We start from the raw sequence: 22,665 nt of genomic DNA, 5'->3' as shown, positions 1-22,665 counted from the left end.
CTTGAATATTTAAAACTGTTGAACAGTAATAAAGGGTCCCAAAGCAGGGTACAATTCCATAATTGCTCTATCTGCTCCAGTACCCTTCGCCAAAAGTGTTCGATAGGTTTACAATGCCAGAACATGTGTCCTAGTGTAGCCCTCTTGCGTTTGCACTTGGGACAAGCCCCGTTAGTGGTGAACCCCGCCCGGAGCCTTCTTTAGGGAGATATGTGTGTTCTCAATACCCACCTATACAGCCTCTCTCTCTATGGTATACTTTTCCTTTTATATGTATGGTTCTAATAGAGGCCAACCAAATTTTGGTTTCAGTTTCAATGTTGAGTAGAGAGGTGTGGTAGCCGTGTTAGTCCACTTTTAAAGGTAATCAATAGAAATAAAACAAAATAAAACATGGAAAAGAAAATAAGATGATACCTTTTTTATTGGACATAACGTAATACATTTCTTGATTAGCTTTCGAAGGTTGCCCTTCTTCGTCAGATCGGAAATAAGCAAATGTTGGTAGATGACAGTATATATAAGTGAAACATCAAAGCATTTCAGTGACAGTCTAACAGGATGGGGGTGGATAGGTGAGAGACAGGAAGAGTAGGGTGGATGAGGGACAGGGAGATATGCATGGAGACAGGAGAGTGACAAAGCAGTACAATTTTATGGTTTATAATGGGCTAGAAAACCCAGAACCAACATTCCCAGACAACTTGGATACATATCTGGAGTATGTGAAAATCAGAGCCCAAACAAACCAAGAAATCAAGGAAGTCTGCAGAGACCCTGCAGACAAACCACACTTTTGGAGATACAGATCAAATGGGGATAGTAAACCTCTCGAACCATCAATTATCACAATATGAAGTCTCTGTACTCTCCAAAGGACTTTCATTTTGCCCATCCAGCAAGCTGGACGAAATTCAATTATACTCAGACCTGGAAGAATTCTTTAGAAAACTGCGCCTGAAGGCACATTTTCACAACAAAGGAACTCCCAACAGACTGGAATACAGATTTAAACAAAAGAACACTTATTTCACCCCACAGGATGGACAAAAGAACAAGCTGGACAACTACATAGAAAGCTTCAGACATAGGGTAAAATCACAACTTTCCAGCAAACAAAAGAAAATTCTGTACAATCTTACTCCACCAGAAAGAGCGTCCATAAGAACTCTACAAACTAACCAATGCATTATCATCAAACCCGCAGACAAAGGAGGCTCAGTGGTGATTATGGACACAAAAAAATACATTGAATGGCACAGACAGCTCACAGACAATACATACTACAGGAAAATAACTGAGGAACCCACACAGGATTATACAAAGCAGCTGAAAGACCTGATCAGAACATTTCCTAAACAAGTACAGCCACATCTGAAGAAACTCATACCAAAGCAGCTTTCTGTGGGCATATTCTACATGCTACCCAAAATCCACAAACCTGGAAACCCTGGCAGACCAATCATATCGGGTATTGGTACACTCACGGAGGAAATAGCTGGACTCATAGAGGGGATTCTGAAACCTTTCGTGCACAAAACAAACAGCTTCATACAAGACACCATAGACTTTCTGAATAAAATGAAAAATATCAAGCAATTACCACCAAGCACCCTTCTGGTCACGATGGATGTAGAATCACCATACAGCAACATTCCCCATGCGGATGGCATAGCTGCATGTGAGAAACTCCTAAAAACATCCACACACTGGACCATCAATACTCACCAGAAACCATTACAAAATTAATCAAATTTATTTTAACTCACAACTATTTCCGCTTTAGCAATGATATCTATCTACAAATAATGGGCACTGCGATGGGCACCAGGACAGCACCCCAATATGCCAACCTCTTTATGGCTGAGCTGGAAGAGACATTTCTGAATACATACCAGACCAAACCCCTAAAATACTACCAGTACATTGATGACATTTTTATGATTTGGACTGAGGGGGAAGAAACTCTGAAACAATTTTACAATTCCTTCAATACATACCATCCTACAATCAGATTCAAAATTGACTACTCCCCAGAAAAAGTAAATTTTTTTGGACACCACAGTCTCAATCAGCGATGGCTATATATAAACATCCATATACAAGAAACCCACAGACAAATGCAGCTACCTCCACAACTCCAGCTTCCACCCTTCACATACAAAAAGATCCATTATTTACAGCCAAGCCACAAGATACCACCATATCTGCTCTGACCCAGGGGACAGAGACAGACACCTTGAAATCCTGACTGCATCCTTCGAACAGAAAGGCTACAACCCCAAAATAATCTCCAAAAATATTGCCTCCTCCCTCAAAACACCCAGGGAAAATCTGCTACAGTACAAAGAGAAAAAAAAGCCACAGACAGAATCCCCCTTATAGTGACATACAACCCAGAGCTGGAAAAATTACGAAAAATCATAAAAGATCTTCAGCCTCTACTCCAGGAGGATGAATTACTGAAAGAGATATTCCCATCCCCACCAGTGCTGGCCTTCCGACAGCTACCCAACTTAAAACACAAGCTAATTAGAAGTAAGCTCCCAAAACAGACTCAAAAAGAAAAGAATGGCACACATCCTTGCAATATATCCAGCTGCAAACTATGCCAAAACATTTCACAGGACCCCACGGTCATTCACAAAGAAAAAATATTCAACATTAAGGAATCTTTCACGTGCTCATCTTCCAATGTGGTATATATCATTCAGTGTAAAAAATGCAACGAAGGCTGCTACATTGGAGAAACAAGTCAGATGCTAAAGAAGAGATTTAATTTACATAGACACCATATGAAAAATGCTAGTACTAATAAAGATGTCACGCCTGTGGGGCAGCACTTTACAAAACCAGAACACTGTACCAGTGATTTCATGGTAAGAATCCGGAAAGGGAACTTTAAAACAATACAGGAACGTAAGACCTTTGAAGTCAGAATGCTTAAATATTTTGACACCCACCAGACAGGACTTAAAAGATCTGGGTTTTCTAGCCCATTATCCTATATAATAATTCTCACCTCCAGCGTTCTATTGGTATTGCTGCCTGTGTTTGTGACTTCTTCGGAGTTGGTCTGCTAGGGTCCGTAGCACAGGCTGACGTCAGCAAATGCACTGTGACGTCAACATCAGAACCCGGGGTAAAAAAAAAACATGCCTTACAGCTGATCCAACCCCCCCTCCCAAACTGCCATACAGCTTGACAGCAACACAAACAAACAAAAAAAAGGCTCGAGCCTGCCTGACGCCACTGACACGCTCAACAGTCGTCCTCCCGAAATACCTGGGGGGGGGGTGCAGCATGACATCACCCCTCGCTGCAGCAACCCCCCCCCCTTGGAGCATCACCCAAGCCCCCCCCCCCCCGAGTACATTCTTGCCTGCCGTGTGCACACCACTGGGGGGGGGGGTGTCGGTTCCGCTGGTTCCCTGCTCCCTCTGCCCCGGAACAGGAAGCAACCTGTTCCGGGGCAGAGGGAGCAGGGAACCAGCGGAGCCGACACCCCCTCCAGCGGCGTGCATCTGGGGCGGACCGCCCCGCCCTTGCTACGCCACTGGTCAAGGGAAAGATGCTGGATAGAGGAGTAGAGAGGATAGGGAAGACAGGAGATACTGGATCAAGGAAGGATAGAAAGAAAGGAAATATGCTTGCGCAGGGAGAGGGTGGGAGTAGGGTGACAGAAGGGAGATGCTGAATTGGGAGGGAGGGAGACCCTGAACCTTGGAGGGAGGGAGGGGACGACCCTGAAACTCGGAGGGAGGGAGGGAGGGGATGACCCTGGCACTCGAAGAGAGGGAGAGGGGACTGGGAGGGAGGGAGGGGGCCCCTGGCACACACTCTCATTCTCACATACTCACTCACAGATACACTCGCACCCAGTCTTACTCTCTCTCTGTCACACACACTCGCACATTCACTCTCTCTCTTTTACAGAGTCACTCACACACACTCTCTCAAACATACACACTCCCAGTAAAACCTTGCTAGCACCTGTTTCATTTGTGTCAGAAACTGGCCTTTTTTACTAGTAAACCATAAAATTGTACTGCTTTGTCACCCTCCTGTCTCCATGCATATCTCCCTGTCCCTCATCCACCTGACTCTTCCTGTCTCTCACCTATCCACCCCCATCCTGCTACTGTCACTGAAATGCTTTGATGTTTCACTTTGATGGTGACTTTAGACATCAATGACAAGATGCACTAAAGACTCGTTAAAGCCCTTTCCTTACCGATTCTCTTAGCTAAACGCGCTGTGATTGGCTCAGAGACTTCCAGGTCTCTCAGCTGAGTGAAGCAATGCCAAAACAGACGTTTTTATTATTGCAGGGGAGGGGGGGGGGGGGGAGGCGGCCAAAATGGACACCCATCCAAAAAAAAACGTCCATTTTGGCCCCCTTAATAATAAAAATGTCTTTTTTGGCAGTGCTTCACTCAGCTGAGACCTGGAAGTCCCTGAGCCAATCACAACACGTTTAGCCGAGCTACACACGCTGTGATTGGCTCAGGGACTTCCAGATCTCTCAGCTTAGTGAAGCACTGCCAAAAAAGACGTTTTTATTAGTGCGGGGGGGGGGGGGGGGGGGGGGGGGGAAGGCGGCCAAAATAGACGTTTTTATTATTGCACTGACGAGCACTTGACTTTTTTTCCCCGATTTTTTGTGTTTTTACTTTTGTAGCAGTTTTTCAATCCCACGCAGCCTCAACAAGAGGTACAGACCTCTTGTTAGATTTTCCAGCGTTAAGGCAATCGGAAAAGGTTAGTGCATCTCATTACAATAGGGTTTCTACACAATTTGCTCATCTATATTCCGTTTTCGTTAGCTGCTACCATCGTCGGAAAAAAGTCTTTAGTGCATGCCAGGATTTACTACTTGCTCGTTAATGGCTCATTAAGTTTAGTGCATCTGGCCCCAAATCTCTCTATACATCTATCCCTCAGGAGCAAGTGCTGCAAGTAATTAAAACTATGTTGTATTCCCGCCCTAGACCTTTCGACTTGCCCACAGAATTTTTGATGGATCTAGCGGAGTTAGCCTTGTGTAAAAAATTTTTCTTATTCCAAGATGAATTTTTCCTACAGACCTTGGGAGTAGCAATGGGGGCATTGTTTGCCCCCTCAATTGCTAATCTATATGTGGCTGGCTTTGAAGACACCTGGTTTGTGAACTCTCAGTTTGCTGATTCTATTTTGCTGTGGAAGAGGTACATCGATGATGTATTCCTTTAGTGGAAAGGTGATGTTTTGGTTTTGTCACAGGTTGTAGATTGGTTGAATTCACAGAACCCAGCTCTACAATTCACTTATGAGTATTCTAATGACAGCATCCATTTTTTTGGATGTGTGTGTAGAAATTAAAGAAGGCATGTTTCACACGAGGGTGTACAAAAACCCGACTGACAAAAACACTCTATTACAATATGGGAGTTGTCACCCACGTGATTTAAACAACAGTCTTCCTTTTTCTCAATTTTTAAGATATAGAAGGATTTGCACCAGTGTGGCTGTTTTTAAACATCAAGCCGGTCTATTGGCCGTGTTGTTACAAAGCCGTGGATATCCCCCTAGGGTGTTGAAGAAGTCGTACACCCGGGCTCGGTTTAACAACTGGGAATTGTTATTGACGAACAGGTCTGAGTTTACTGTGGAAGATCGGAAAGAGACTTTTGTAATGAGATACAAGATGGGAGTGGAAGAGGTGGCCAATATTATTAGAAAGAATTGGGACATTATTCAGTCACATGAACTGTTCAAGCAATCAGGTCTACGGGTAGCCTTTTCAAGAAACCGTAACCTCAAGGAAATTTTGTGCCCTGCCGATGTGGTCAGACGATTTTCCCATGAAGTGGGGGAACATAGATCATGTGGGGCATGCTCTTTTTGTAATTTAATGGCTCCATGCAAGCAATTTGTCAATCCTGTGGACAGAAGATCCTACAAGTTGAGACAGCGCACTACTTGCAGATCGGACCATGTAATTTATATTCTCCAGTGCCCTTGCATGAGACTGTACTTAGGAAAGACAGAAAGATGATTGAGTACACGTTTGAGTGAGCACAAGTCCTGCATTTCCAATTTGAAGATTGGAGCCCCACTGGTAACCCCTTTGCAGAGAAGGACAGCATGGGTTCCATATGTTTAAGTGTTGGGTGATTGACAGTGTCATGGACCACCATATAGGAGGAGGAGATGGGGCGGGGGGGGGGGGGGGAGAGGTTACTACAAGCAGAACATTGGATTCATCGTTTACAGTCGTTGGAACCCACTGGGTTAAACTCAAGGATGCATTGGACTGTTTTCTTTTAACTTGTCCTTATGGATTTTTTCAGGATTTCTTTCAAGGTTTTTTTCAGGTTTTTTTTTTCTCAGGATTTTAGCTGCAGGATTATTAATCAATTTATTTATTTTCTTGAAAGTTATTGCTGTGTGCGAATCAGCTGTGAACTGGTGGCAAACTGTGATTGGACAGGGTCTGGTTATAACCAACTGTGCAGTTTGCTCTGATGTCTGCTAACCTGAAGGCAGTGTGGGAAGTTAACCCTCCAGCATTTGGATGTTAGACACCTTTTTGTAGTGACTTTTGTTTGATTTAAAATAATGTTTTTTTCGTCATGATCCACATTTTGCCCTTGTGTTTGTTTCTAGTATGGCAATGTGGTTCCCTGAAGAAGCGGAGCGAAACGGGACCGTTGGGACTGCATGACAGTGTTTCTGGAAGCAAAGAAGTACCACCCTTCATTTGAACTGGACAGCAGGTTAAGATAAGTGATTTGAATTCTTGCTGTCAGTTTGGGTGTTTAAAAGCGAAGAATTTAATTACGTATATTTTTTTATACACTTTTTTGCATATTTAAAAAACAAAAAAAAGTATCTAAGGGTTTTTTTTATGTCTATGATTACTTTTTGCGCTGTGTGCACCTGAAAAGTGAGAGTGTTGCCACAGGAGTGTATGACACATTTTCTGCATTTTTTGAGAAGTCACATATTTTGGTCTTCATTGGCGGACATTGTATTAACAGCTCACTTATATATACTGTCATCTACCAACATTTGCTTATTTCTGATCTGACGAAGGGCAACCTTCGAAAGCTAATCAAGAAATGTATTATGTCCAATAAAAAAGGTATCATCTTATTTTCTTTTCCATGTTTTATTTCTATTGATTACCTGGAAAAAGTCATAATCCCAAAAGAACAGGGGCTAGCCGCTACCATAAATATGAATTCTCAGTCCTCATTCTACACAGTGTTTTGTTTGCCATCCTCAGGAGTGAGATTCTCTGTAAAATTAAAAACATATCCTAATACAAAGGCATATATATACAAAGCTACTAACCCCCCTGAACATACTAACAAATATCATTCCTATATAGTATGTATCTATTTTAGAATAGGTAGATATTTTACCTATTTAGCTTTCAAGATTTTGTTGTGCTCAAAAGATTTGTAGTTGCATTTGTATATTTTTTTTGTATAGTTTCATAAAATTTGTATCATTGATCTTTTGAATAATTCTTGCATTTATTCATGTTTAGGCTTGATTTTGTTTCATTTTATCCCATTTATATTGTTTACTACAAAGCATATGGGTACAGACTTAAAGATCTGAATTGAAAGGAAGCTCTGGAAGGAAGAGGCATAGGATAAAGGTGAAAGGAGATAGATTCAGAAGTAACCTGAGTGAAATACTTTTTTAAGGAAAGGGTGGTGAATTCGTGGAATGGCCTCCCATTGGAGGTGGTGGAGATGAAAACTGTATCTAAATTTAAGAAAGCTTGGGACTAGTACATAGGATCTCTAAGGGAGTGAAAGGGAGAGTAGATGGCATGGATTGGCAGACTGGATAGGCCATATGTTCTTATCTGCTTTAATTTTTCTGTGTAAATGCCACACACTGCTCTCGGATGTAAGTATGGCCCTTACTACAATGCTACAGGATCTTAGTGAAAGACCAGTTCATGAGCAACAAAATGTACATATGCTACAGCTGGTTTTAAGGCAGGGGCCCACACGAGAAATCTTACGCATTGGCTTTAAATCTTTAGTACTGCGGTGGTAAATCTCCAGCTCTGGGATGGGCCACCCGTGGCGTCTTTGCAGCTGTGCACCTGAGCACAAAGAATGTGGGAAAGATAAATGCCCCTTTAATTCAGCAAAGGAAGTCAAATAATCATACTGGTCCTGTGCAGTTGAAAACCTGCCACTCCTAATTTAAGGGCGGCAACAGACATTGTTCAACCTATTCTGCAAATGCAATGCAAAGGGGCCTGCGGAACTGCAACTGCAGTACCAAACTGGCCAGAATAACCCAGGAAGTTCCTGAGTTACAGGTCGCACTTGGAGCTGCAAACTACAACACCCACAATGCTCTGGGCTGGCGACTTCCGGCAACCTTGGAAGGCGGTGGAAAGCTTGCAGGACTGGCGGAAGTAGCCGAAGCAGCACGAGGGCAGGCTGAACTCCCGGAGGTGGAAAGCTAGAGTCTGGCGGAAGTTGCCGAGGTTTTACGTCAGCACGGACGGGGAGGGTGCGGGGCGGTCCGGAGGCGGTGCTGCGTCGTGTCGGGAGGAGGCGGGAGCGGTGGCGGCGGCGCCATGTTGAGGAGGAAGCGGCTCCTGTTTTGGTCTCGGGCGCTGTGAGAGGAGCGGGGAAAGAGAGACGGGAGCCCGGGGAGAGTCCGGCGGTGCTACCGCCCCGCCCCCTGTCCGCGCAGAGGGGCGAGGAGAAGAGAGGGGAGCGATGTCCGCCCGCAGCCCGCTGCCCACCGTAAGCGAGAGCGACCAGGTGAGAGAGACCCGCCTATACCGCTCCCACCCGCCGGCACCGCAACCTCAGACGCTATGACGCTTCCTCCTCGCAATTCCCCCACCCCCGTGGTGCATCCCCCTCTCTCGCCTTGTCTGTCACTCGCTTCTTACTCTCCTTCTTATCCTCCCCTCACTTCATACTACTGCCTACTGGGAAATCCGTCTATAGCACTCCTGGCCCCCTCCCCCCACTTTACCACCACTCACAGCGAGACCCGGGTATAGCATGATTGACCCCCATTCCCACATACCACTGTGAGATTTGTGTGTAGGTTTATGGAGCCCTCCTCCACATCATCCTACTCACTGTGAGACCCGTGTATAGCACTACTTCTTATCCCTTCCTCGTCCCACTACTGCCCACTGTTAGACCAGGATATACACCTACTCAAATAGCCCCACATACCACTGTAAGACCTGGGTGTAGCGGAACTGAGCCCCCTTCCTAACATATGACAGCATACCTGTGTATAACACTACTTACTCCCCCCACATAGCACTGTGAAACTTGTGTATACCACTACTCAGCTCTCCCCCGCCTTCCCCACAACAGCCCTACATATCACTGTATCGCCCTATAGTACTAACTCCCATTCCCTCCACTCCATTGCTGCTCCCTGTGAGACCTAGCTATAGTATCACTGACCCCCCCACTCCCACATCCCTACATACTGTTACCCACTTTGAGACTTGTGTATAGTACGACTATCCCCCTCATCCACTTCCCCAGATATTGTTGACCACTTTTTGAAACCCCTGTATAGCATTACTGACTCGCATCTTACCTTTGTTTAGTGTGATCCCCCTAAATAATTCCTCACATACCACAGCCCAGTGTGAGACCCAGTATGACACTACATAATAACAAGACAGATTCACATTCTCCCTCTATAATAGTGTTTCCCAGGTCAGTCCCGGAGTACCCACTTGCCAGTGAGGTTTTCAGGATATCCACAATGAATATGCAGGAGGCAGTGTAGGCAAATCTGCCATGCATATTCATTGTGGATATCCCAAAAACCTGACTGGCAAGAGGGTACTCCAGGACCGACTTGGGAAACACTGCCCACTGTGACACTTGTGCAGAGTACTATTGACTCCCATTCCTTCACTATACGGCTGCCTACTTGTAAAACCTGTGTATCCTTGTTGACTCCCCCGCATTCCTGCCCACCTTCACCCAGTGTGAGACCCATGTATAGCACTACTAACCCCCATCCTCCTACTCTACCACTGCTTACTATGAGACCTGTATATAGTACTACAGACCCTTCTCCGTGCACCTCAAATCCACCTATAACACTACCTAGCCCACCCTACAAGCACACACACAAACACACATTCTCCACTACTGTTAAGGACTTCAGGGTATCCACAATTGATATGCAAGAAATCACTTTTGCATACACTAGAAATTCAGTGTCTGCAAATATTTCATGCACGTTCATTGTGAATGTCTTGAAATCTTGACTATTGTGAGCTGTTAGGGCAGGATTGAGAAGTCCTCTGATCCGATCCGCACACTACCCCTGCAGCACTTTGTTCTTGTTCACTTCTCTGGCATAGTTCTTCCTCACCTCTGCTGGTCCTTCACTTCTCTTGTCCCCTTTATTTTCTGTTTTTATACTCTTCTCTCTCTTTTTTTTTTTTTTTTTTACTTTCCCTTTTCCCCTCGTTTGTATTCCTTCACCCCAGATCCCTCCCTTGTGGATGGGGGAAGGTAGAACAGATTTTGTATGTTAGTTAATATTAATCATGTAAGGTTATTTATAATTGGTCTTAAGTCCTTTGGTGCTGGTGTGGGTGGACCAGTGGAAACCTGTTTGAAGGATTGAATGCAAAAACATATATATATATATATATATATATATATATATATATATATATATGCTTTTTGAAAGGAATTCACTCAAGGCAGTGTACAATAAGAATAGATCAAACATGAAAAATCTTACCCTCTTCCTTCTCCCTCAGTACAAGGCCACAGGCATTGAAATGTGATTTGTGTTAGAGGGCATTTTGTATCTGTCTAAAATGCTATACAAGTTGCAGGCTTTGGGGCATTAAAATATAGAGCATGAGGGCATATCTGTGATTTGAACTGGCTGTATTCAGGGCCTATGTTTTTGGCCTATAAGTACATAAGTAATGCCATACTGGGAAAATACCAAAGGTCCATCGAGCCCAGCATCCTGGCCCCGACAGCGGCCATCCCAGGTCAAGGGCACCTGGCAAGCTACCCAAACGTACAAACATTTTATATATGTTATTCCTGAAATTGTGGATTTTTCCCAAGTCCATTTATTAGCGGTCTATGGACTTGTCCTTTAGGAAACATAAGTAACTGTATCTTGAGATACTCAGCCTTGAGTTCTTATTTGTATCATCTGTGCTCTATTCATACCCGCCAGCTCACCAGTCGTTGCTGGGTATTTAGTATACAGAATGGGTCCTCTTTCATGGGGAGAGGGAACCTTGCCTTGTGTCTACAAATCTCTCCTATGTGAGATTTCATAAAGCTGCCTTATTCTGACAGTGCAATGTTTGGCTTAGAGTCCTATTATCTAAACAGTCTGTCAAGCAGGACACTTTGAAGCTGTTTATGCCAAGAGCTGTGATATACACTGCACCATAGTGGTGGTGGTAGTGGCATCTGCAAGGTAGGAAAGCAGAGACTTTCACTTAATAGTCAGCCAAGTTAGCCTTCTTACAACACTCTTAATAAGAATGTCCTGGAGTGGAGGAATAGTCTAGTGGGTAGAGCATGGGGCAGACGATGAGGGAAAAATTTCACTGTTGCTTCTTGTGATCCTGGGCAAGTCACCTAACCCTCCATTTTGCCACAGGTATAAAACTAGATAGTAACCCCTCTGGGGCCAGGAAAATACCTCGTGTATCTGAGTGTAACTCACCTTGAGCTACAGTTGAAAACAAAAAGTGAAGTAAATCCAAATAAATAATACCTAATAGTCAATATTCTGGTGTGTCCCTTTCTGTCAGAGAAGTTCGTCCAAGTTTTCCTGAGTGTTACACAATAAAACTGAATGCTGGTATGTTTTTATTCTCCGCTCAGAATATGTTGAGTTGAGGTTAGTGTGTGTTAACACACTTTGTTAGCTTCAAATGTGTTTCCTTCCCCATCTCTGCAAAATCCTTTTCTGAGGAGCTATGTTCACTTCCTCATTTGTGAAACAAAAAATATGTAATAAGGCACTGACGCCTAAAAGTGAAAGGGTTTTCCCTATCCCAGACTAAAACATTGCAGAGAGCAGGGTAGCCCCCAATCTCAGTCTCCCATGAATATATTTCATTAAAAAAAAGTATTTTCCTGGTTAAGGGGCCCGTTTACTAAACCGTGTAAACGTCTGTATGTGCCAAAATGGAGTTATCGCCCGACTACTGCGTGGCTTTTACGGTAATGTCATTTTTGGCGTGCATCTGAAAAATATTTTTTCTTTTTGGTTGCACATAATGGATGCGCGCCAAGTAGCATTTGACGCGTGTAGGTCATTATCGTACATATTCTTTACCACTAGGTCAATGGCTGGCGGTAAGGTGTCAGACCCAAAATAGACGTGCAGCAGTTTTGATTTTGCTGCACATTCGTTTTCGGCAGAAAAAAAGGCATTTTTTGTAGGTGCACTGAAGAATAATTCTGCGCGCACCCAAAACACATGTCTGCACTACCGTAGGCCATTTTTCAGCGCACCTTAGTAAAAGGACTCCTAAATGATGTGTGTGTGCAGATCAATCTATCACCCTCAGTTAAAGTTCAGATTAACCAGACAGTATTCTCTGGTTTTGGGGGGGGGATACACCCACCAATTAAACAAGCGTGGTAAGAGTTTAGTTGCTAAGATCTACTACCTGTTATGTAAAGCTGCCTGTATAGACCTGCTTATGTGTTAGACATGTCTGAAGAAAGAGAGCACCCCAGAACCCTTATTAAGATTCTATTATACCACCTTTCTGTGGTACAAAGTGCTTGGTATATTACATACAGGTACTTTCTTTGTCCCTAATGCGCTGAAAATCTGTTTGTGCCTGGTACGCAGTGGAGGGGTAAGTGACTTCCCCTGCATCACACCAAGTCGCACAAGGAATTAAACCTGGTCGTCCCTCCTCTCCTCCCCATTCTCATCCCACAGTGATAACCATTAGGCTACTCCCCCACTTATCAGTTCACAGAAAGGAAGGTCGAAGTAGGCCCCGTAACTCATGCCTGTTATGGTAGCTGTACTATCCAGGGTTGCAGCTGATCCTTTATTTTTTTTGTAAGCATCCTGTTTGTGGTTGGAACTGGCACAAGGGCTGTGGAGCTAGATCTCAGTATGTCACTTTCTACCAAACGCCCATGAGATTGTTTCCAGCAGACAGGTGGAAGCCAGTTATAATCTAACCAGTGCAATTTGGTACATTTTGTCAGCTTAATTGTTTCCAAGGACTTTGTCAGGGCAATGAAGCAGACGTGGTCTGCCCACTATGTTCTTCTGCTAATTTTGTAATGGCCTTGACAGCAAGAGAAAAGCTTTTGTTGATCTGCTCCCAGTCATGAGAAATGTAGAGGTTTGTAGCAAACAAGGGGCCTGGAAGAGCTCACTAGCAAGGGTGATAGGTCTGGTTTTTTTTTTAATGTCTTATTTGGTAGTCTTTTAGTCTTCCTGCATTGATAAAATAATTTAAACTTCTACAGTTCCAGTCATACAGAGTCCAAAGCCACTTCACAGAAACAGCACTTTTAGAAATAGACCAGTAGTGTGCTATCAAAAGTTCTGTTGTCTGTGAATGGCAAGGTGTTGGCACAAGTAGAGGCTGTAGTAACCTAGGTTAGGGTCCAAGGATTGGAGGCCGTATATAAACAAGACCATGGGATAATGAAAGCATTAATTTTCTCTCAGTAATATCAACGGTTACCTTCTCTGATGACCTGTTACATGCTGTGTAGGATAACTACAGTGGGGGAAATAAGTATTTGATCCCTTGCTGATTTTGTAAGTTTGCCCACTGACAAAGACATGAGCAGCCCATAATTGAAGGGTAGGTTATTGGTAACAGTGAGAGATAGCACATCACAAATTAAATCCGGAAAATCACATTGTGGAAAGTATATGAATTTATTTGCATTCTGCAGAGGGAAATAAGTATTTAATCCCTCTGGCAAACAAGACCTAATACTTGGTGGCAAAACCCTTGTTGGCAAGCACAGCGGTCAGACGTCTTCTGTAGTTGATGATGAGGTTTGCACACATGTCAGGAGGAATTTTGGTCCACTCCTCTTTGCAGATCATCTCTAAATCATTAAGAGTTCTGGGCTGTCGCTTGGCAACTCGCAGCTTCAGCTCCCTCCATAAGTTTTCAATGGGATTAAGGTCTGGTGACTGGCTAGGCCACTCCATGACCCTAATGTGCTTCTTCCTGAGCCACTCCTTTGTTGCCTTGGCTGTATGTTTTGGGTCATTGTCGTGCTGGAAGACCCAGCCACGACCCATTTTTAAGGCCCTGGCGGAGGGAAGGAGGTTGTCACTCAGAATTGTACGGTACATGGCCCCATCCATTCTCCCATTGATGCGGGTGAAGTAGTCCTGTGCCCTTAGCAGAGAAACACCCCCAAAACATAACATTTCCACCTCCATGCTTGACAGTGGGGACGGTGTTCTTTGGGTCATAGGCAGCATTTCTCTTCCTCCAAACACGGCGAGTTGAGTTCATGCCAAAGAGCTCAATTTTTGTCTCATCTGACCACAGCACCTTCTCCCAATCACTCTCGGCATCATCCAGGTGTTCACTGGCAAACTTCAGACGGGCCGTCACATGTGCCTTCCGGAGCAGGGGGACCTTGCGGGCACTGCAGGATTGCAATCCGTTATGTCGTAATGTGTTACCAATGGTTTTCGTGGTGACAGTGGTCCCAGCTGCCTTGAGATCATTGACAAGTTCCCCCCTTGTAGTTGTAGGCTGATTTCTAACCTTCCTCATGATCAAGGATACCCCACGAGGTGAGATTTTGCGTGGAGCCCCAGATCTTTGTCGATTGACAGTCATTTTGTACTTCTTCCATTTTCTTACTATGGCACCAACAGTTGTCTCCTTCTCGCCCAGCGTCTTACTGATGGTTTGTAGCCCATTCCAGCCTTGTGCAGGTGTATGATCTTGTCCCTGACATCCTTAGACAGCTCCTTGCTCTTGGCCATTTTGTAGAGGTTAGAGTCTGACTGATTCACTGAGTCTGTGGACAGGTGTCTTTCATACAGGTGACCATTGCCGACAGCTGTCTGTCATGCAGGTAACGAGTTGATTTGGAGCATCTACCTGGTCTGTAGGGGCCAGATCTCTTACTGGTTGGTGGGGGATCAAATACTTATTTCCCTCTGCAGAATGCAAATAAATTCATATACTTTCCACAATGTGATTTTCCGGATTTAATTTGTGATGTGCTATCTCTCACTGTCACCAATAACCTACCCTTCAATTATGGGCTGCTCATGTCTTTGTCAGTGGGCAAACTTACAAAATCAGCAAGGGATCAAATACTTATTTCCCCCACTGTATGCAAACCCCCGAAAACGACCAATATAAATAATGACGTTATCACCCATTGTCTATTTCCTGCAAAAACTATAAATACAGAGGTTAGCAAAAATTAAATCAATCAAGGCTCTCTAGTTATTAACTTTATTAAAATCTTAAATAGTTTAATAGTTATAATGTAAAATCAGTTTTTGCAGTTTTAAATAACTTATTCCTAATGTTCACTATACATCAAACATTAATAATGTCTATGCTTTCAGTATTTTTCATCTGTTTGATAACCCTTTCAATCACTTGCAAGGCTCTGGAATTTATAACGTTGGGTTTGCAAATTGCATCATCAATATCGTCGTCATTGTCACATTCGTCACCAGCATTGGTTGTGACATCTCACAGATTTTGAAGGATTTTTTTTTCATTTGTGTGATGCTGAGCTATTGGGGCTGCTTTGTCCAACTCCTTCCATTTCTTAATTTCTTCAGGTGTTTGTAAATTGAATTATTGGGTAAGTTCATACAGTTGCTGCAATTTCTCTTCTTTGTTAGGTTTCCAGGATGATTGTTTGATTTCTTCTGTAAACCCTTTTGAAAGCTGTGGTCTAATATGTCCTTGTCAGATGAGCCATCATCATCTGTGGCTGGAGAGTTAAAAGCTTCACCAAGACTTTAAGCAATTCTCAATAAGATTTGCTCGTAACTCCATCCCATGCAGCTTTAAATAAATGATTTATTTCATGTTTAATTCCTCCAAGAAGCTGCTAACCGCGATGATCTCCAGTGCATCTGATGTAATTAGTTCTCACCTATAGTTTTAAAATTCTTTATTATTCCTTGGTCCAGGGTCTGAAATTGAGAGGTCGTATTCTTCGGCAAGAACATCACGTGAGTTTACCAGCTTGGGAAAAAAGCGAGTCAGCAGAAGTATGAACACGGTAGTGATCAAAGAGCAGTTGGGCCTTGTTTTCCAGCTCCTTTGCATGCAAGTGCTTGCGTACTTCTGTGACAAAATGTTAATGAAACTATGACTCAAATATATCCCTGGTCATCCATGCAGTTTTACTGTTTGCATATAGCACAGGCAAGGATGTTCCATGTATAAGGTGAAAATACCTAGTGTTGCTAAGTTTCCCAATAAATAGAGAGAGAAGTTTGACTATCAGTTATTTTGACTCAGAATAGTAATCTTACTCAATCTTTTATCTTCTTAAAGCCAGCGGACTTAATTTCATCGTATTGGAAGCTCCGAGTTCTGTCAGGTAGACGTTTGGCAAAACAGGTTCATCATGCATTTGTTTCCATGCAAGCCCACAACTTTACTCACCTTTTTCTTTGGTGCTGATAGTTGAGTGCATTGTTCAAGATGATGTGTCTTATCTCTTAGAGATTGATATTCATGCCTTGGCTTAAGTGATACTGTGGGTTGACAGACCATGTGCTGTTGAATCTCGACTGTAACGTTGACTGGGAAAGCTTATGCATTACACAGGTGGCTAATGATATTCATCCAGTGATTAAAAGGCTACCATTGAACATTGTTGATTACATTCCTATATGTTAGCTAGTTGTATAGAAGCCTTGGGCGATGTCGTCTCAGGTCACATGTCTGTTAGATCAGGTTTTTTTTCCCCTCCCTATTTCCTCCAGCTTCCACAGACTAATTCTGGGGAAGGAGGTGGTGGTAGTTTGCACACTGAGGCACCCAATAAGAGAGTAGGCAGAAGAAATCCTAAGACCAGTACCTTTGCGTAGTCAGATAAAGCTGAGGTGCAGGACAATTAAGTGTCCTGGCTATGGTCACAGGTATGTTTTAGAAGCAAAGCATGTATATTTTAGGTTCAAATGTATTTATTTCAACATGATTTCCTTCACAAATCAGTCAAGGCACAGGAGAATAAAAATGACATACAGTACAAATAAAAACTTAAATATATTTGTTAATTCATATTTATTAAATATGTAGCCTTTTTTAATAACATGACAATTTAAATATCAAATACATTTTTAATACATCCTGCCTTATCCCACATTCATAACCTAATACCTTCTTTAAAACTTAGCAACTTCTTTCTTATCCATGAAACCTAAAGATGTTATAAATCACATTGTAAAAAGCATCTTTCAACATTTCATATAGTTTTTTTTTTCTTCAAATCGGATGATTAGTGGCAAAGAATTGTACAACTGAAGACAAAAATAAGCAAAGGCTCCTTGCCTTCTATATTGCAAATGGACGTGATCAGGCACAGTAATGTCAGAATTGATGTTTTTATTATTGCCTTATACTCTAAATCGGGGGTACCGAACCAGTTTGGTTTTCAGACTATCCTCAGTGAATATGCATGAGCTAGATTTGTACATAATGAAGGCAATACATTCAAATCTAGCTCATACATATTGGGGATAGTCTGAAAACCAGACTGGCTAGGTGTGTTCCGAAGACTGGGTTGAGAATCCCAGCTCTAAATGCATTCTGTTATATTGAGTGGCTTTTTTTCATATTTCTCATTTGGGTATTGCTATGAAGAGAGAAGTAATAAGTAGGCAAACTGAGTATTAAACAGGAGTTGGAAAATACTTATATTTTTGACTGACACCTAAGTGTTCAACGGCCAAGAAAAATGGTTTTTCCCCTGCACTCGAGCCCTTTAGAAATCAATGCAGGCTTTGCTTAATCCCCATGCTATGCCCTGTGTTCTAGAGATTGATGACCAAAGGGAGGATGTTGTATACTTGGGTCTGCTTGAGAGACTTTGTTTTTTTAATTCCATGAACAGTAGCGAATATCTGCCTGTTTAGTACTTTTTCTTGAGGCTGGAAGCATATGCTGGATTTCTTCTTGTTAGGTTATATGTACCATTTAGATGCTTGGGGGAAGGAGGGTTGTAATTTTACTTTGCAAGGCTGTTGGGCATTTCTAAGAGAACTATTTGCCTTCAGATTTTTCTAATCCACTTCAAAGACCAAATGCTGCTGAGAGCGGGATGTGGCTCTCCATAGGCAACTTATAAATAAACTGAGTGCTCTCATTACGGACTCTAAAGTGACTGGCTTAGAAACTGGTTGAATGGAAAGCAACAAAGGTTAGTGATAGATGGAGTTCATTCTGAGGAAAAGGGTTTTATCAGTGGTGTGTTGCAGGGATTGGTTCTTAGTCCATTTCTTTTTAACATTTTTGTAAGTGATATTCAGAGGGACTGTCTGGTAAGGTTTGCCTCTCTCTGTGATGATACCAATCTATGCAATAGGGTAGACACTGTGGATGGTGTGGCTAAAACAAGGAAGGGTCTAGCGAAGCTTGAAGACATGATGCCTCTTGGGAGACCTCATTTAGAGTACCATGTACAGTTCTGGAGACTGCAACTTCTATAAACAGGATGGAGTTGATCCAGAGGGTGGCTACTAAAATGGTCAGTGGTCTTCATCATAAAGTGTATGGGGAGAGACTTAAAGATCTCAATATGTATACTTTGGAAGAAAGGCGGCAGGGAGAGATAAGATAGGTGCTTAAATACTTCCATGGTATAATTCAGGCGGTTTTCAACACAGTCCTTGGGGCACACCCAGCCAGTCGGGGTTTTCAGGATATCCTCGATTGGCTGGGTGTGCCCCAAGGACTGGGTTGAAAACCTCTGGTATAACTTCACAGGAGGTGAGTCTCTTTCAGTTGAAAGAAACTTTGGAACAAGGGGCATAGGATGAAGGTGAAGAGGGATAGACTCAGGAGCAGTCTTAAGAAATAATTCTTTACCGAAAAGGGTGATGGACATAAGGATTATATCTGAATTCAAGGAAACATGGGACAAGCATTGGAGGTTCTCTAAGGGAATGGAAGGGATACTAGTTGGTATGGATGGGCAGACTGGGTATCCTTGTTTGCCGTCATTTCCTATCTTTGTGTTAAATTCTCAGAGCTTTTGTTTGCTTGGCTGGCACTTTAACCTATGTAGATGCTTTGGTATGTTGTGCTTTCCCTTTTGGTTTCTTTTTCAGCAACATTGCTGTCCCTGACTGGTAACTATAAAGGCCAACTAGTGTATAGCTATTATCTCTTGGGATGAGGTCATTTAGGAGTTCACAATGGGTGCACATGGTTTATGGTTTACTTTTGTTTGATATACTGACTTTCAAATCAAAACAGCTTATAATAAAAAAAAAATGAATAGAAAAGAAAATTACAGGAAAGAAACAATAATTCAGTAAATGGTAAAACATGATGATCAAAGCGTGGCAGCTTCAGCTGTGAGGCTTTCCTATCTCACAGGAACGTCAAACCTCCCAAAATGGAGCTGTAAATTTAAATACTATAGATATACAAAAGATGTCCTTTGAAGATAGACCATTGCAAGAATGATTCCCAGTTTATTTAAGGGTGAGAAATGCTGAGGTTTAGGTTGGGCTGTTAAGCATAAAATAAACCTGTTATTTCCTCCTCAAAGTCTGAGTTTCTTTGCATCACTGTTAGTAATTCTTTGGATATTTGTCTCTACCTCACTGTTGCTCTGTCTCTAGTAATAAGTGGGTTTTATTTTTGTTTCTGCTTTAATGTTGGTTTTATTGTGTTTTAATGTTTAATATATTGAGAAGAGTGGAATATCTAATTAAAATTTATTGGGCTTGGCACAGCTGGGTATTTAAGCCATCCTGGTGCCTATGCCAGACAGACTTCTACAGTTTGTGTCTGCCAATGGCAAAAGACAGGTGAAGATTCAACAGCTCCAGTATTGGGGGAACTAAGGCCCATTCTGGACAGACCTCTATGGTCTGTGACCTGCAAATGGCAAAAGACAGGTGAAGATTTGGCAACAGCATTGTATCAGGTTTATTTTATGCTTAGAAAGTTAAATACTGTTAAAATACTTGGTTGTAACATGTACAAAGACTGCATCATATTTAATTGCCTATATGTGGTTTACATGATAGCAAATTGCCAACCAGTGTATAAGCATGAATGACCATAACCTGCACAGAATGGTGTTTGCGGCTCTGGCCGCCCTGTTGGGCAGACTGAATGTACCGTGTAGGTCTTTATCTACCATCACTTACTGTTACACAAGTGCTCCAGAGTTCTTCAAACCTGTTGGGCTATGGTTTATCTCACCAGATACTGAATTGCCTTTCTGACACTAGTGACCTGCTTATGTAGACTTCTTGGGTCATGGATAAGATGCGCCTTAGTGGGTCAGATCAGATGTCCATCATGCTCAGCATCCTGTCTCCCAAGGATCCATATTTTATGTTGTTTAATTTTGGCATTTTATAATCTGCTTAACCATCAAGTTCAAGGCAGTTTTTGTACCTGAGGCAATGGAGGGTTAAGTGACTTGCCCAGGGTCACAAGGAGCTGCAGTGGGAGTCAAACCCAGGATGTTGGGATCAAAGCCTTCTGCACTAACCATTAGGCCATTCCTCCACTCCAGGTTATATAAGCAGTAGTTTTCCTAAGCCTATATGACTAATGATGATTATGGACACTTCTCCACAAAACTTCTCTAACCCCTTTTTAAACCCAGCTAACTTAGCTGCCTTGACCACATCTTTCAGCAATCAGTTCCACAGCTTACTTGTATGTTGGTTAAAAAACAAAATAAAACAAAAACAACTTTCTCCATTTTGTTTTAAATGTGCCACTCCTAGTTTCATAGCGTGGCCCCTCATCTTTGCACTAATAAATAGAAAAAGGTTGTTTATCTTTTTCATTTACTGTTCCAGTACACTTACGATTAAAAAAAATCTGTTATAGCTCCTGTCAGCTTTCCCTTCTCCAAGCTGAAGAGCCTTAACTCATGTGGAGTAGCATTTTAGAAAAGATGTTCAATTTAGAATTGAGATGGCCGGGACATTTGCCAGTATTTTAGAACAGGATCCCCCAGATGTAGAGCTTCTGAAATACATGGAAAAATGTAGGTTTATGTGCTTGCACATCGAGCACCCATTTTAGAAAAGTAAATGTCCAAAATATCAATGGGTCAACATAGGCACAAATGTTTGTTGTGGAGTAGTTAGTTCAAACAGTGTTGGACTATCTTGCAGATACTTTAGAACATGTAATCAGCAAATGCTGCAATACAATTTCTATGCTTTATACACCAGAATATAAAATAAGGAGGAAAAAGGCCAGGATAAGTTATTCTGGCATAGACCAGTGAGCACGACAGACCTTTGAGTCCTTTTTCCTCTGTATTTTATATTCTGATCAGTTAGTGTAGAAATAAATTGTATTTCAGCATTTGCTGATTGGATGTTGTGGAGTAGTAACATAAATATTTGCCTGAACATAAATATTTCTTAGCCATTTTAGAAACACTATTGTTTATTTTTCCTAAAGTTGTCACTGAGCCCAGTTTCCTTGCCAGTTTGACTTTTGGGGGGAGGGAGGAGTATCAAGTACTGGGAAATTAAGAGGATGACCTCCCCTAATCTTTGTAGAGCAGGGGATCTTAACCCAATCCTTGGGGCACACCTATCCAGTCAGGTGTTTAGGATACCCACAATGAATATGCATGAGACAATTTGTATGCACCACCTTCATTGTATGTAAATCTATATCAACTTATTCATTGTTGGGTATCTTGAAAACCAGACTGCTGTAGAAGAGCTCTGCTCAATAGGAGCACTTTTCTGAAACCTAGATGTCCTAGGTAGCAGGTATTAATTCTGATGTGGATCTCTTAGGACATAGACATTCATTCTCTTTTCTGAAATGGGAAATACAGGGTGGGTTTTTAGTCCTGCCCAAAACATGCCCAGACTATTCCCCCTTGCCCTTTTCACATTCTTCAGTTTTAGATACAGAGCCAATTTGATGTCTGTCATGCTACCTACCCTTAGGCGTCGGCTGAGTTTCCTCTCACTTTGCTGCACACCTGTCCGCATAGGCTGAGTCTCCGTTTGTGTACACCGTCCACCTGTAAGCATGGATTGAATGTCCTGTTATTTACACTGCCCACTGTAAGCATGGGCAGTCTTCACTTTTGCACTGCCTGCCTGTAGCTGTGGGTCAAGTGTCTGATGAAACCTCCCTCCCAACTTGGGGTAAACTTAGTCTGGGTCCTTGGAGATCCCCAAACCAATCCAAATCATCCTCAACTGTAGTACAAGGCCTAACAGTGGTTTGAGTATATACAACATAAAGAAAACTGTTCATAGCAATTGTACTATTGGCTCGAAGAAATAAGACAAAAACGTCTCAGGTTAGGACTAGGCCTGGCTTTGGCCTGCCCACCTGCCACCACCTACGTAGGTCCACTTGTGGCTACAACCTCCCACTGGCAGGGAAAAAAATATCACAATTTTGGCTTGTCCAAAACACTTTCAAAAACAAGGCACCTT

General features: G+C 42.6%; 1 protein-coding gene across 1 annotated transcript in view; it reads left to right on the top strand.

Moving 5' to 3' along the window:
* Nucleotides 1–8,576: 8,576 nt before the first annotated feature.
* MARK2 (microtubule affinity regulating kinase 2) overlaps nt 8,577–22,665 on the top strand; it is a 225,087-nt gene continuing 210,998 nt past the window's right edge. The window contains 1 exon segment of the mRNA XM_030219412.1: nt 8,577–8,786. Coding sequence (XP_030075272.1) covers nt 8,742–8,786 — 45 coding nt within the window. The 5' untranslated portion in view covers nt 8,577–8,741.

This window comes from Microcaecilia unicolor, chromosome 11 (assembly GCF_901765095.1).
Source record: "Microcaecilia unicolor chromosome 11, aMicUni1.1, whole genome shotgun sequence".
NCBI lineage: Eukaryota > Metazoa > Chordata > Amphibia > Gymnophiona > Siphonopidae > Microcaecilia > Microcaecilia unicolor.
This window is presented reverse-complemented; position numbering and strand designations above follow the sequence as displayed.